This window comes from Diachasma alloeum, unplaced genomic scaffold, assembly GCF_001412515.2.
Source record: "Diachasma alloeum isolate Michigan unplaced genomic scaffold, Dall2.0 Dall_scaffold_00336, whole genome shotgun sequence".
In the NCBI taxonomy this organism is placed as follows: Eukaryota; Metazoa; Arthropoda; class Insecta; order Hymenoptera; family Braconidae; genus Diachasma; species Diachasma alloeum.
This window is the reverse complement of record NW_021680475.1, coordinates 341,608-353,429: the sequence shown is the minus strand read 5'-3', so window position 1 is coordinate 353,429 and position 11,822 is coordinate 341,608. Positions and strand designations below refer to the sequence as shown.

At 37.9% G+C, this 11,822-nt stretch overlaps 1 protein-coding gene across 1 annotated transcript; it reads left to right on the top strand.

Moving 5' to 3' along the window:
- The first annotated feature begins 74 nt into the window (after positions 1-74).
- On the top strand, positions 75-10,502 carry LOC107040472 (melatonin receptor type 1A). Its single transcript, XM_015260569.1, has 4 exons — positions 75-623; positions 5,144-5,508; positions 7,951-8,167; positions 9,585-10,502. The coding sequence occupies exons 2-4, from the start codon at positions 5,145-5,147 to the stop codon at positions 10,243-10,245; spliced, it is 1,242 nt and encodes a 413-aa protein (XP_015116055.1). The 5' UTR covers positions 75-623; position 5,144; the 3' UTR covers positions 10,246-10,502.
- The last annotated feature ends 1,320 nt before the right edge of the window (positions 10,503-11,822 follow it).

Genomic DNA, 11,822 nt, shown 5'->3' with positions numbered 1-11,822 from the left:
TCCGTATTGGTGGGTATTAAACCTCGTACAACCAACACAGAGATGTTAGATTACGAAAGCCCACCATCCTTTCAGTACACCGGTGCGTGCCGTCCCAGAATGTCGCTTATTTATCGAGAAAAAAATTATCATGAGGCTTAGGAATCTCGATTGAAGCAAGTAATAAATCAAAAAGTTACCGATTAAATTCCAGAAACTGTAAATTAACGTTAATTCACTCAAATTCTATATTATTATTTTTCAAATGAAACTAAAACTAATATAAACATAAATACATTGATCCATCACTAAACCAATAATTTCAGAAATGTCTGTTGAAAATCTAAACCCATTATCTCAAAAGCTCACCTGAAAAATAAAAATCTCATCGAAATTCCACAGCGCGATACTAATAGTCCGACGTTTCCATCGAGCAAAAAAAAAATCGTTAAAAAGTCCATTAATTCTACAACCGAGTGAGTGACACCGCGAGAAAAAGAAGAAAATTTCCAATGAGAAGATGCAATTCCACCAGCGCATTGACAGTTTGACAGTCCGTGACATAGATATTGGTGCGTGGAAAACCTGAATAAATAAACAATAAACTTGGCATTAAGCGTTTCACTGCTGTAATAAAGAGTCAGGTAAGGCATTAAATCCCTCGTCCCCCCGCAGCCCCATGTCGCCCCCTCAAATGCGCAAAATCATGATGATAAAATGCGAGTCGACCTCAGCGATAAAAAAAATGCCGAGAAACATGCGAAAACGTGTTTCTTATTTCCTCCTAATTTCCCCAATTAATCGGTCGATAATGTTTCCAGCATAAAAGGCCAAACACGCGCACGTCGTAGTACTAGGCACGCGGTTGTGGTTCAGTAATTCACTATACGTATATCAAATTTCTGTGTACATGATAAACACTGGCAACCTCCTGAGTCTACGTCGAAATCGAAAACTCGTATTAATAGAATCTCAAGTTTCCCCCGGTGCAGTTAACGCTCGATAATTTCTCAAAAAGAAATTAACCGCGACGGGAGGAATTGCAAGGTGTTGATACTGTTGACAGAGAGGATTGAGCATAAATACAGTATGCACATCTCGCCTGTTAAAGGGCATATCAAAGCGAATGTAAATACAGAGAGGGTGGAGGGGGTGGAGTACCCGAGGGGTTGGGCTGAAGGGAGTTGTGGATTGGCAGAAGGCGGTGGTCCCGGCAAAGCTTTCAATCGATACAGCTTCTCGTTCCAGTGCCCGCCACCCGCGTTTATACCGCCATACCACCCTGGCCGGTCGACACCGCTCTACCTTAAGTCCCCAGTGTGTCTCACCCTATATTCGGCGAACATGACATGAAGAAATGAAAATGAATTGGGAACCGATGAAGAAATCATTAATTTCGCTTTTTGATTTTTTTGTGAATGAATTTGCCTCTCTGTCGGTCATGTCAACAGTTGACAGAATTGAATTACTTGACTCGACGTTTAAGAATTCATTCGTTCGTAGCACCAGTTGACATGAATGGCAATATTCTTTTGTCTTTTTGTGTAAATGATTGTTTGTGGCTGTCGGTTGAATTTTTTATGGAATAAAATAATCGATATATTAACAGGGGGCTACGCCCCCGCTCGCTCCGCTCGCCAACCCCCGTATGACCCCCATATGACCGCCATGATCCTTATTCTGACCCTTGTGACCCTTAATTTTTTACCCCCACAACCCTTTTCTGAACCCTTACAGTGACCCTTAATCTGACCCATGTGACCCTTAATTTGACTCTTATGATCCTTAAACTAACCCTCGGGATTTTTTACCCCCATAACCCTTATCTCGACCCTTACAGTGACCCTTGTGACCCTTAGTCTGACCCATATGACCCTTAATTTGACTCTTGTAACCCTTAAATTAACCCTCGTGAACCTTATTCAGACCCTTGTTTTCAGCCTCATGATCCTTATACTGACCCTCATGACCCTTGTGGCCCTTAATTTCGAGTACCAAATTTTTATCACCAATAGTCGATTTGGATTTTTATAACGTAGACAGATATTTTACTCTTGATAGATTTATAGAAATTTCAAAATGATTCAAATGTGATAGCTGACAACAAGTGAACGGCCATAGTCGGATTTACCTAACATCCCTGATGTGTCTCACTAAATATTCGGGAAAGACGACATGAAGAAATGAAAAGGAATTGGGGGAATCGATGGAGAAATCATCACTTTCGCTTTTGAATTTTTTTATGAATGAATTTCCCGTTCGGTCAGTTATATTAAGAGATGAACGTATTGAATTATTTCACTTGCCGCTTCAGAATTTACTCTGTCGTAGCACCAGTTGATATGAATGGGATTATTCTATACTCTTTTTCTGTAAATCACTGTTTATTGCCGCCGGTCACATTTTTATGGACCAATATAATGTACACATTAATATTTCACTCTCGATAGGTTTATAGAGATGTCAAAAATGATTTAAATGTGATAGCTGACATCTCTGGTTTCTCACCCTATATTCGGAGAACATGACATGAAGAAATGAAAATAAATTGGGGGAACCGGTAAAGAAATCATTATTTTTGCTGTTTGATTTTTAATGAATGAATTTCCCTTTCGATGCTCGATCAGTTATATTAATTGTCGAAAGTATTGAATTATTTCACTTGCCGCTTTCGCAGCACCAGTTGATATGAATGGCATTATTCTCTTGTCTTTTCATGTAAATTCACTATTTATTGCCGTCGGTCGTATTTCTTATTATTAATAAAAATAATCAATACAATGATATTTCACTCTTGATACTTTCATAGAACTGTCACAGTGATTTAAATGTAATAGCTAACGACAATTTACCTCACATCCCCGATGTGTCTCACTTTGTATTCGGAGAACATGACGTGAAGAAACGAAATAAATTGGAGGAATCGATGAAGAAATCGTCACTCCCGCTTTTTGATTTTTTAATGAACCTATTTCCGCTTCCGCCCGTCACATTAACATTTGAAAAAATTGAATCACTTCCCCCTCCGCTTAAGAATTCACTCTCTCCTAACACTAGTTGATATAAATGGCATTTTTCCCTCGTGTTTTCTAATAAATCACTGTTTATTGCCGTCGGTCGCGTTCCTTACGGACTAAAATAATCGATACATTAATATTTCACTCTCCATAGATTCATAGAACTCTAAAAATAATTTAAATGTGATGCCCGACGAAAAGTCAACGTCCGCAGGCGCATTTACTTGAGAACACAAAACGATTCGAGATGCATGGGAAAATAATGGGGTTGAGTTCAGCCATCCAATTATTTGAATTTCCCCGAGTTATTCAGAGTGATCAAGGGGCTGGGTTAATAGATGGGGTGTACTCGTGACTCCAGTACCTATATACCCTGCATAACGCGTAGCGCACTTACGATAATGAGCCGGAGTTTTCCCCAGCGGGTGACCTATCCCACAATGACACCCTCTCCGGTGTCCTCACACCATCCAGCATCATGATCCCACCTCTTCACATTCCCCACTGAGTTCATAGCCGTGGTATTCTCACCTATCTCAACCAGACAACCATCTCACTTCAGCATTAAATCGAGGGATAAATGTGATTAACTCGCGTCCTGGATTGATTAAACATTAAATTGAATTTCCGTTCGTTTTGTAATGACATTTTTACGATGAAAAACTTTTCCAGTGGGCTGATATGAGTCAATATCACGGTGCTACGTGGGTCGATTTGGCAGGGGGATTGAGGGCATGAGGTTTGAGGAACCATTGACCCGTTGATTGATGATACTATTAAATCATTAATTGAATGAAGGAAAGGTAAATTGGGGGGGCTTGGAAGGAATAGGGAACTTGCATGAAGCTCAATTCTCTCTCCTCTATTCACCCATTCCTCGTGACATAGATAGTTAAACGGCGAAAAGTGATCTTTATTTTGACCCTTATTTCTGACCCCCACAACCCTTTTCTGGACCCTTACTGTGATCCTGAATCTGATCCCTGTAACCCTTATTTTGACCCTCGTCGCCCATCTTCTGACCCGTCTAACCTTTAATCTAACGCTCGTGACCCTTATTCAAAACCCCTTGACCCTTATTCTGACCCTCATGAAGCTTATTCAGACCTTCGTGACCCTTATTCTGCCCCTCATGAACCTTATTCAGTTCCTTGGTTTTATTTTGACCCTTGTTTCTTACTGTGACCCTGAATCTGATCCTTGTAACCCTTTTTTGACCCTCGTCCCCCATCTTCTGACCCTCACGACCCTTAATCTGACCTGTCTAACCCTTAATCTAACGCTCGTGAGCCTTATTCAAAACCCCTTGACCCTTATTCTGACCCTCATGAAGCTTATTCAGACCTTCATGACCCTTATTCTGACTCTCATGAACCTTATTCAGACCTTCGTGACCCTTATTCTGACCCTTGTGACCCTTAATCTAACCCTCGTAACCATTATTTGAGCCCTTGTAACCCTTATTCTGATGACCCTTATTTAGACCCTCGTGACCCTTATTCTGACCCTCATGACCCTTGTGGCCCTTAATTTCAGAAGTCGATTGGGATTTTTATAATATAGTGAGACATTGCCTAGATGTCTCATGATAATTAATTGAAAATCAGTCGTTTTCGAGACCAATTTTTCGGTCATGACGTCACGAAGACGGTCAGGTAACGCTTCATTGGTCAAAAAAGAAGAGAGCGTGGACGTCATTAGTGGTTGCAAAGCGTTTGAAATCTTCAACTTTTAACAACTAATTATCAATTAATGAGCAATGTTTCAAGCGGTTGTGAATGAGAAATAAATTATTCAGGTCCGAAACTTGAGATTAGAAAGTTGAAAAAAAATCATGCAAGTTCCCTATTGTTACGTATATCTGTTGGGAGTTCGTTGCACGGGGTCGGGTCGATAGACATCAGACACTAGTTGTCTCGCTCCAACAGTCTGTACAATGACACGATACATAGGCATGTACTTATATGCAGTTATATAGGCGGTATTGGTGATGCAACAAGTACTCTACCCGTTTTATCATCGGGTGTATCTATTTTCCCCGCAATTTCACTCGTTCTTTCCTCCCGGATTGCTCGCATTGATGCGATTTTTCTTTCTATTTCTTCCTGATTTTTTTTTTCACGATTTTCCCTTCCGGCCGTGGACAGGATGATCAATATAACGAGTTTAACGACAACACTTCCATCAACATCAACTCCATCGACGACAACTCTGGGCGATGCAGCGGCGGCTGCGGCGGTCGCCGCATCGATGACCGCCACCAGTGATCGAGAGGGACTCAGTGTAAGCAGTACTCTGGCCGGTATGATTGGCATGGAGATGGAGATTGCAATGGACAGAAGTGGATCATTCGGATTGAGTGACGATTCCGACGTTTCGCCTGTCACACTGTCCGCCGATTGGTCCAGGGTTGCTAAGCTGCTGTTGCTTGCCTCGTTGGCGGTCGTCGGGAGTGTCGGCAATGTATTCATGATATCGGCTGTGATGGTGGAGGATCATTTGAAGAAACGAGGTGCTTAATTGAATTATTTTTATGAAACAATAGGGGACGGTGGGGCAAAATGAAACACGGGGCAAAATGAAACAGCAAGAAAATCTTGTGATCTAAGGGAGATAGAACGATTTTCATGAAAACCTTTGTTGTAGAGAATTTTACAAGCTACAAAAAAGGTCCTCTTCAAAAATGTCCTATCTCCTTTAGATGACGAGATTTTCCCACTATTTCATTTTGCCCCGTGTTTCATTTTGCCCCATGCTCCTCTACATTAAGGATATTTAAGTACTTTGGCTATTTTTTTTCCTGTGAAATGCTTTCCTACTTTTGCAGTCGAACGTCAGAGCTTTCATTTGAAACCCATTTGACCCGAAGTTGCCGGATATTTTGCAATGATTCTGTTATTTAAACTTTGCGGGTCGGAATTTCAATCTCGATATTGAACCGTTACGAAACATTTTGGAAATGTGAAAAAAATTAGAAAGTTTACTTTTGGAGGAAGATTGATGAAATAATTTAAAAATTGCAATTTTTTAGCATTAACAGCATTTTCTATAAATAAGTTTCCACACATTTTACAATAATACTATTATTTAAACGTTGCGGGTCGGAATTTAAATCTCGATATTGAACCGTTACGAAACATTTTGAAAATGTGAAAAAAATTAGAAAGTTTACTTTTGGAGGAAGATTGATGAAATGATTTTTGAATTTCCATTTTTTAACATTACAAGCATTTTCTATAAATAATTTATAAACAACGATTGTTAAGAAAATAATAATTCTGTGCAAAATGTAACTTCAAATATTCATGATTTTTTTCAAATTTTTCTGCTGCAATTTAGTTGAGAAATTTCATGATTGAAAATGGTTGAATCTACAGTGTGGTCTGTACCGCACTTTGGCTTTTTTTTTGTACACTGATAGAAAAGGTGGAACGATTCAGTTGCACCAAACGAGGCTTCTTAACTATTACCGCGATTCGTTAAAAGTTAATGATTCGTGGTAATAGTTGAAAAGTCTCGTTTGGTTCAACTAAACCGTTCTATCAGTGTAGTGAAATGTTTTTCCACTTTTGTGGCCGAACGTCAGAGCTTTCATTTGAGCCCCATTCAACCCGAAGTTTCCGGACATTCTACAATGATTCTATTATTTAAACTTTGCGGGTCTGAATTTGAATCTCGATATTGAACCGTTAGAAAACATTTTAAAAATCCGAGTAAAAATAGAAAATTCGCTTTTGGGGGAAAATTGATGAAATAATTGAAAAATTGTAATTTTTGAAAATTACGAGCATTTTTCGTAGATAATTTATAAACCATCGATTTTCCACCATAAAAATCATGTGTTCGGAATCGTAGCAATTCATATTCACAATTTTGCCAGATTTTGATTTCATGCCTAAAAACATAATGTTTCCGAAAGTTTAAACAAGGAACAGAAATTCGAAATCTATTAACTTTTTCTTATCGAATATCCAATAGAATCAGCGCAAAAAACGAATAGCATTTTTCAATAGTAATTCCATAAAATTCCTATAGAATTCAAATAGAATTTTCTAGCGAATTCGTTAGGTTTTCTTTTGAATTGTTTCATACATGTAGTTCTAGAAATTAAATTTTTTTGCACAGAGAATACAATTTTTTGCAACTATTAAATCAATTTTTGCGACAAAAATTTTCCATCGCGTCGCACTCTTTGTATGTTTGACATAGAAAAATCCTGTTTGGATAATTAAAAAAAAAATTTTTTGGCACAAGTAAGACTTGTTCGAGAACTCTGTCGTTTGTCTCTCAGTGTAGGGTGAAAAAGTACTGAAAATCGAGTTCGCTCCACGATTACTTCACTTGTCCGGTAATTTCCTTCCGACTGTTTTCTCTTTCTTTGCCATAGCAAAGGCAAGAAAATTTTATCCTCAATTGATAGAAAGACGAGATTTTTTACTTCAGTGCTTTCAGAGCTATTATAGAAAGGAACATCTTTGAGAAAAGGATAGGACTTAAATGAAACAATTTCGTTTGTATCCCGAGAATTGCTGAGCCGTAAATCCTTTTCCTCGTTCAATTAGGGATCCAATTTTCCTGTCTTTTGAATGATACCACCTACAATCTTCCATCCCATCACTTCCTCCAAAAGAAAAAGAAGTTCCTCAACAAATTTTAAGATAAGAATTCTCAATTTACGTTTTTCCCATCTCAATGAGGATCTGTTCTCGACAAAGATCTCGGATTCTGAGAGGGATAGTCACATCTTTATGGTGCCCTTTTTGTAAACCTCTCTCTGCTCTATAAAAAAGGTCCTCGTAAAAATTTCGCTACTTCTCTCAGATGCCGGTACTTCCACTCATCGTCAACTGAAATTGCCTTGTCCCAGTTCCCCAGTCCACTGTGGAATCACTTAAAAAATCGATGCATAAATTATTGCACTCTGTAAATAATAAACATCGAATCTCTCTTCCAGGAAATGCATTTCTAGTTAACGTTGCCCTGGCAGACCTCCTGATAACTGGTTTAGTGATTCCAGCGTCGGCAATAGTGATTCTAGCAGGCCACGAGGAATCAATAAGCATCTGTCGATTCGAGTGGACGCTGGAGGCACTGTGTTTCCTGGTGACTTCATTGACTCTAGCGACAATTGCCGCGGAAAATTATGCTAGACTCTGTCTCCCTGCTGAAAGGTACCAGCTCTTTCTAAAGATAGCACACATCAGGGCACAACCAGCACGACGCAATATTCCTCCTCATTGAGAAAAGAGGGTGCGCCTTGCGCGTTGATTAGATAGTGACTGAAGGGGTCATGTCCAAATGAATAAAAAAAAATGATGGAATACAATTCGGTCCTTAAAAATTTTCCACTGAAATTTCCGGTAAACGTCATTTCATTTCATTTCAAGGAATTTTGTCCTCGGAAATCCATAATTTCAAGGAATAATCCGGGGGAACTGTGAATTTCAGTTTAATTATTCCGGGAGAATTATTGAAATATCAAGAAAATTCAGCGAAATCTCTCCTTGAATTCCAGTTTTCCCTAAATTCTCAGAGAATTTGGCAGTGAATATTCATTTTCACTTGAAAATTCACGTAAATTGTGAAATTTCTGTTTTTCTGCCGCTAAAAAATTGGAACTTTACTTGAAATTCCGTTGACTTTTTCCCCTTAAATCGAATTCAAAGTCTTTTACCGGAAAATTCAGTCAAATTTATTTAAAAGTGTGGTTGCATGACCCTGTGAGATGAGTTAATTTATCCTCTACCTCTTCGATTGTTTTTTTACTACAAAAATATAAGATAAAAAAGTGAGATGAATCTTTTCTCATTTTCTTATTCTGTTATTATACCGTCCGTGTCCCAGTTAATTCCAGCAAAACCTTTCCGTGTCTTTAATGAGGGTCAAATAATTATATTTTTTTCATAATTCGTCAAATCATTGCACCAAGTAGATAGTCAATACTCTTTTGACGTGAAAAATTTACGAAATTAAAAATTGATTCATTCATGATCTATTGCGTATAACGTAAAACGGATGCTTACCTTTTTTCTTTGAAGTGTAACGAACATTTACATCATTTATGTCAATTATTATATGCATGCATATGCTTTGTCAAGGTCAAATGTACTTTACTATGCACTACTGTGCTTTTATTCTGAACGAAGTCTTGGAATGTATTTCTTGGTTGTCCTTAGGGGGTGTTTAACCCCAGGACATGAATAAATGCTTTATAATAATAATAATAATAATAATAATAATAATAATAACATTTTTTTTAAAATAACATTTTGATATTTTTTAAAAAAAGCTAAAATCGTATAAAAACTCCGGTGCAAGAAGCATTTTGAAGCTAAAAATAGGAAAAAATTAAGTTTTTCGTAGTTACACAGCGGAAAATCAATCGGATCCGTGATTTTCCCTAGTCATTCCCAAACTTCGTCACATATCACAAACTGTTCAATGGTTCCCAAGGCCCACTGAAGACTTAAATTTCACCGACGTATCCCCCTTGAGATATCTTATCTAATTTTCCAAGTAGATGATCTCTAAAATTCATGCAATGAATGCAAACTTATTAACATTTTTCTTTTTCTTCTTCTCCCAAAGGTATGCAATCCTCACACCAAGTAGAATAACCGGAATAACGTTCTCGGTCTGGGTAATAGCAGGCGTAGCGGTGGCCATTCAGTCTTCCCTGAAACTAGGTCCGGACTTCTGCGGTCGTCGTTTCAACGGAGTAGCCATGGAGCAGGTAATAGGAGCGTGCCTTCTGGTGCTGCTACCAGCCCTAATAACGATCGTTCTTTACTTGCGATTGATACTGCGTGTACGACGTGCCATAAGGAGCTCCTTCAAGCCCCCAGCCGCCTTCTCCTGGGACTACGACCTCACCAAAACAAACATGTGCAGTTTTGCCCTCTTCGCTGTATTCTGGTTACCATTTGGCAGTACAGCATGCATTAGCAACTTTAGACGCGTCAACTCCGGAGTATTTTACAATCTAGCCTGGTTTGCATTGTCGAAGTCTTGTGTTAATAATCTGCTGTATTGCGTGCTCGATCGACACTTTAGAAACGCTTATGTCAAGTTGTTTCATTACTGCTGCTGCAAAACCACTGTGAGCTTCTCCAGGAGACAGAGGGGCGATGGCACCAGGTCGTCCGGGGATGTCAGACTCAGGGTGCATATTATTCATTCCTACGCAAGTCCCGCCTCGTGCAGACCCAATGTCGCCAGACCCTACGGCAAAGACGTCTACGAACTCTAATTCTCTATTTGTTTTATTCCCTGATTCAGTTATGTAGAGTTTTATTGGGTTTTGATGCACTGCAGACCAACGAATATCCTCGCTCCGTCCACTTTCTGTACATACGCACATGTATCTTTAATCGGTACATATGCACACTCATTGGTTTTACATTCCTATTTTCAAGAATAGTCTGTTCGGGTTTTCTTTGGGGATTTATTTTTGTTTGTACAATGATTTAAGGATGTTCTACACCCTTTCTGCCAAAATTCACATTTTTTTAATTTTTCTGGCAAACTTATGATGGAATTGACGTGAAAAATATAACGTTTTTGCGTTTTGTCATTATTTAATGACTGACGAAATTTTAAGGTGGTGCGAACATTTTCCTGCGTTTTCTCTAAACTTTTAAAAAGAATCACAAAACTGTAGAAAAAACGCATGAAAATTATCGCACCACTACGCAACTTCGTGAGCCATTAAAGAATGACAAACCACAAAATCGTTATATTTTTTCACGTCACTCCCATCGATAATTTGCCAGAAAAATGAAAACAACGTCAATTTTGGCTAAAAGGGTGTCGAACATCCTTAAGCGCTCATGGGGTAGATACTGGCAAGTGTATGTATTTAGATAGGGATATAATATACATAATGTATACAAGAATACCTAGGCGAATGAGATAACATTTCACTTATGGAAGAATTTGATAGAAAAACTTGGCGATTTCTTCGGGAAATTCTGTTGAATTTTTGTTGGAACTCTGTAATATTCGATTCGTTTTCTTGCATCAATTCCGTAAGAAATTGTGCAACTTTCCGGTGCCGGTTTGAATAGATATTTATTTATAGAAAAGTCTAGGGGAGGTTGGGGTAAAACGGACACTTTTGACTTTTTTAAAAATGTTAATGAGGGGTTGAAATGTTGATAAAATTTAATAATTTTTTTTCAATACAAAAAATAACTCTTTCCCTTTGTGACGAGCCTAAACTGAGCTCAATTGATAAATTTCTTTCTGACTTATGAATAATTTTGAAAAAGTCTAAAGTGTCCATTTTACCCCACCCTTCCCTATAGATGTTGGGGTTTCTATAAAACTCATTCTGAGCAGATTTTTTCTCTCGGAATTATTGGGCATTTTCTAAGTCCTTTTTCTTAGATTTTATTATGAGAACAAAATTAAAATTTAGTGGGAAATACTTAGAAAATTATGCCCAAGAATTTCAGTAGAAAAATTGAAATTTATTAAACTTTCAATATAAAATATCTCTTAAAAAATGTTAATGTAAAGTTGTATAATTTTCAATAGAACTGATACAAAAAAATATGTCATAATTTTGCAATAGAATTCTAATAAAATATAAATATAATAAAGTTTCAATAAAAATTTAATAGAATTTCTCGAGGAAAGCGCAAGGTTTTTCTGTTAAATTCAGTCATACTTGTCACATCAAAGCATTGATTATTCTCTTAGACTGCAGCTTGACATCGTCTTGGGATTTTTCACATACTGGAAATTGCAGGAAAAATAAATTTCATTGTTTGCGATTGGACAGCTGGTGGAGGTCATTTTGTGCAAAATTAACCGACAAAATGG

Bases quoted from the DNA above. Each gene is read 5' to 3' on its own strand.
- LOC107040472 (XM_015260569.1), top strand. From the start codon at position 5,145: ATGATCAATATAACGAGTTTAACGACAACACTTCCATCAACATCAACT. The intron at 5,509-7,950 runs GTGCTTAATTGA...TCTCTCTTCCAG, and splicing joins GGATCATTTGAAGAAACGAG to GAAATGCATTTCTAGTTAAC. The intron at 8,168-9,584 runs GTACCAGCTCTT...CTTCTCCCAAAG, and splicing joins CTCTGTCTCCCTGCTGAAAG to GTATGCAATCCTCACACCAA.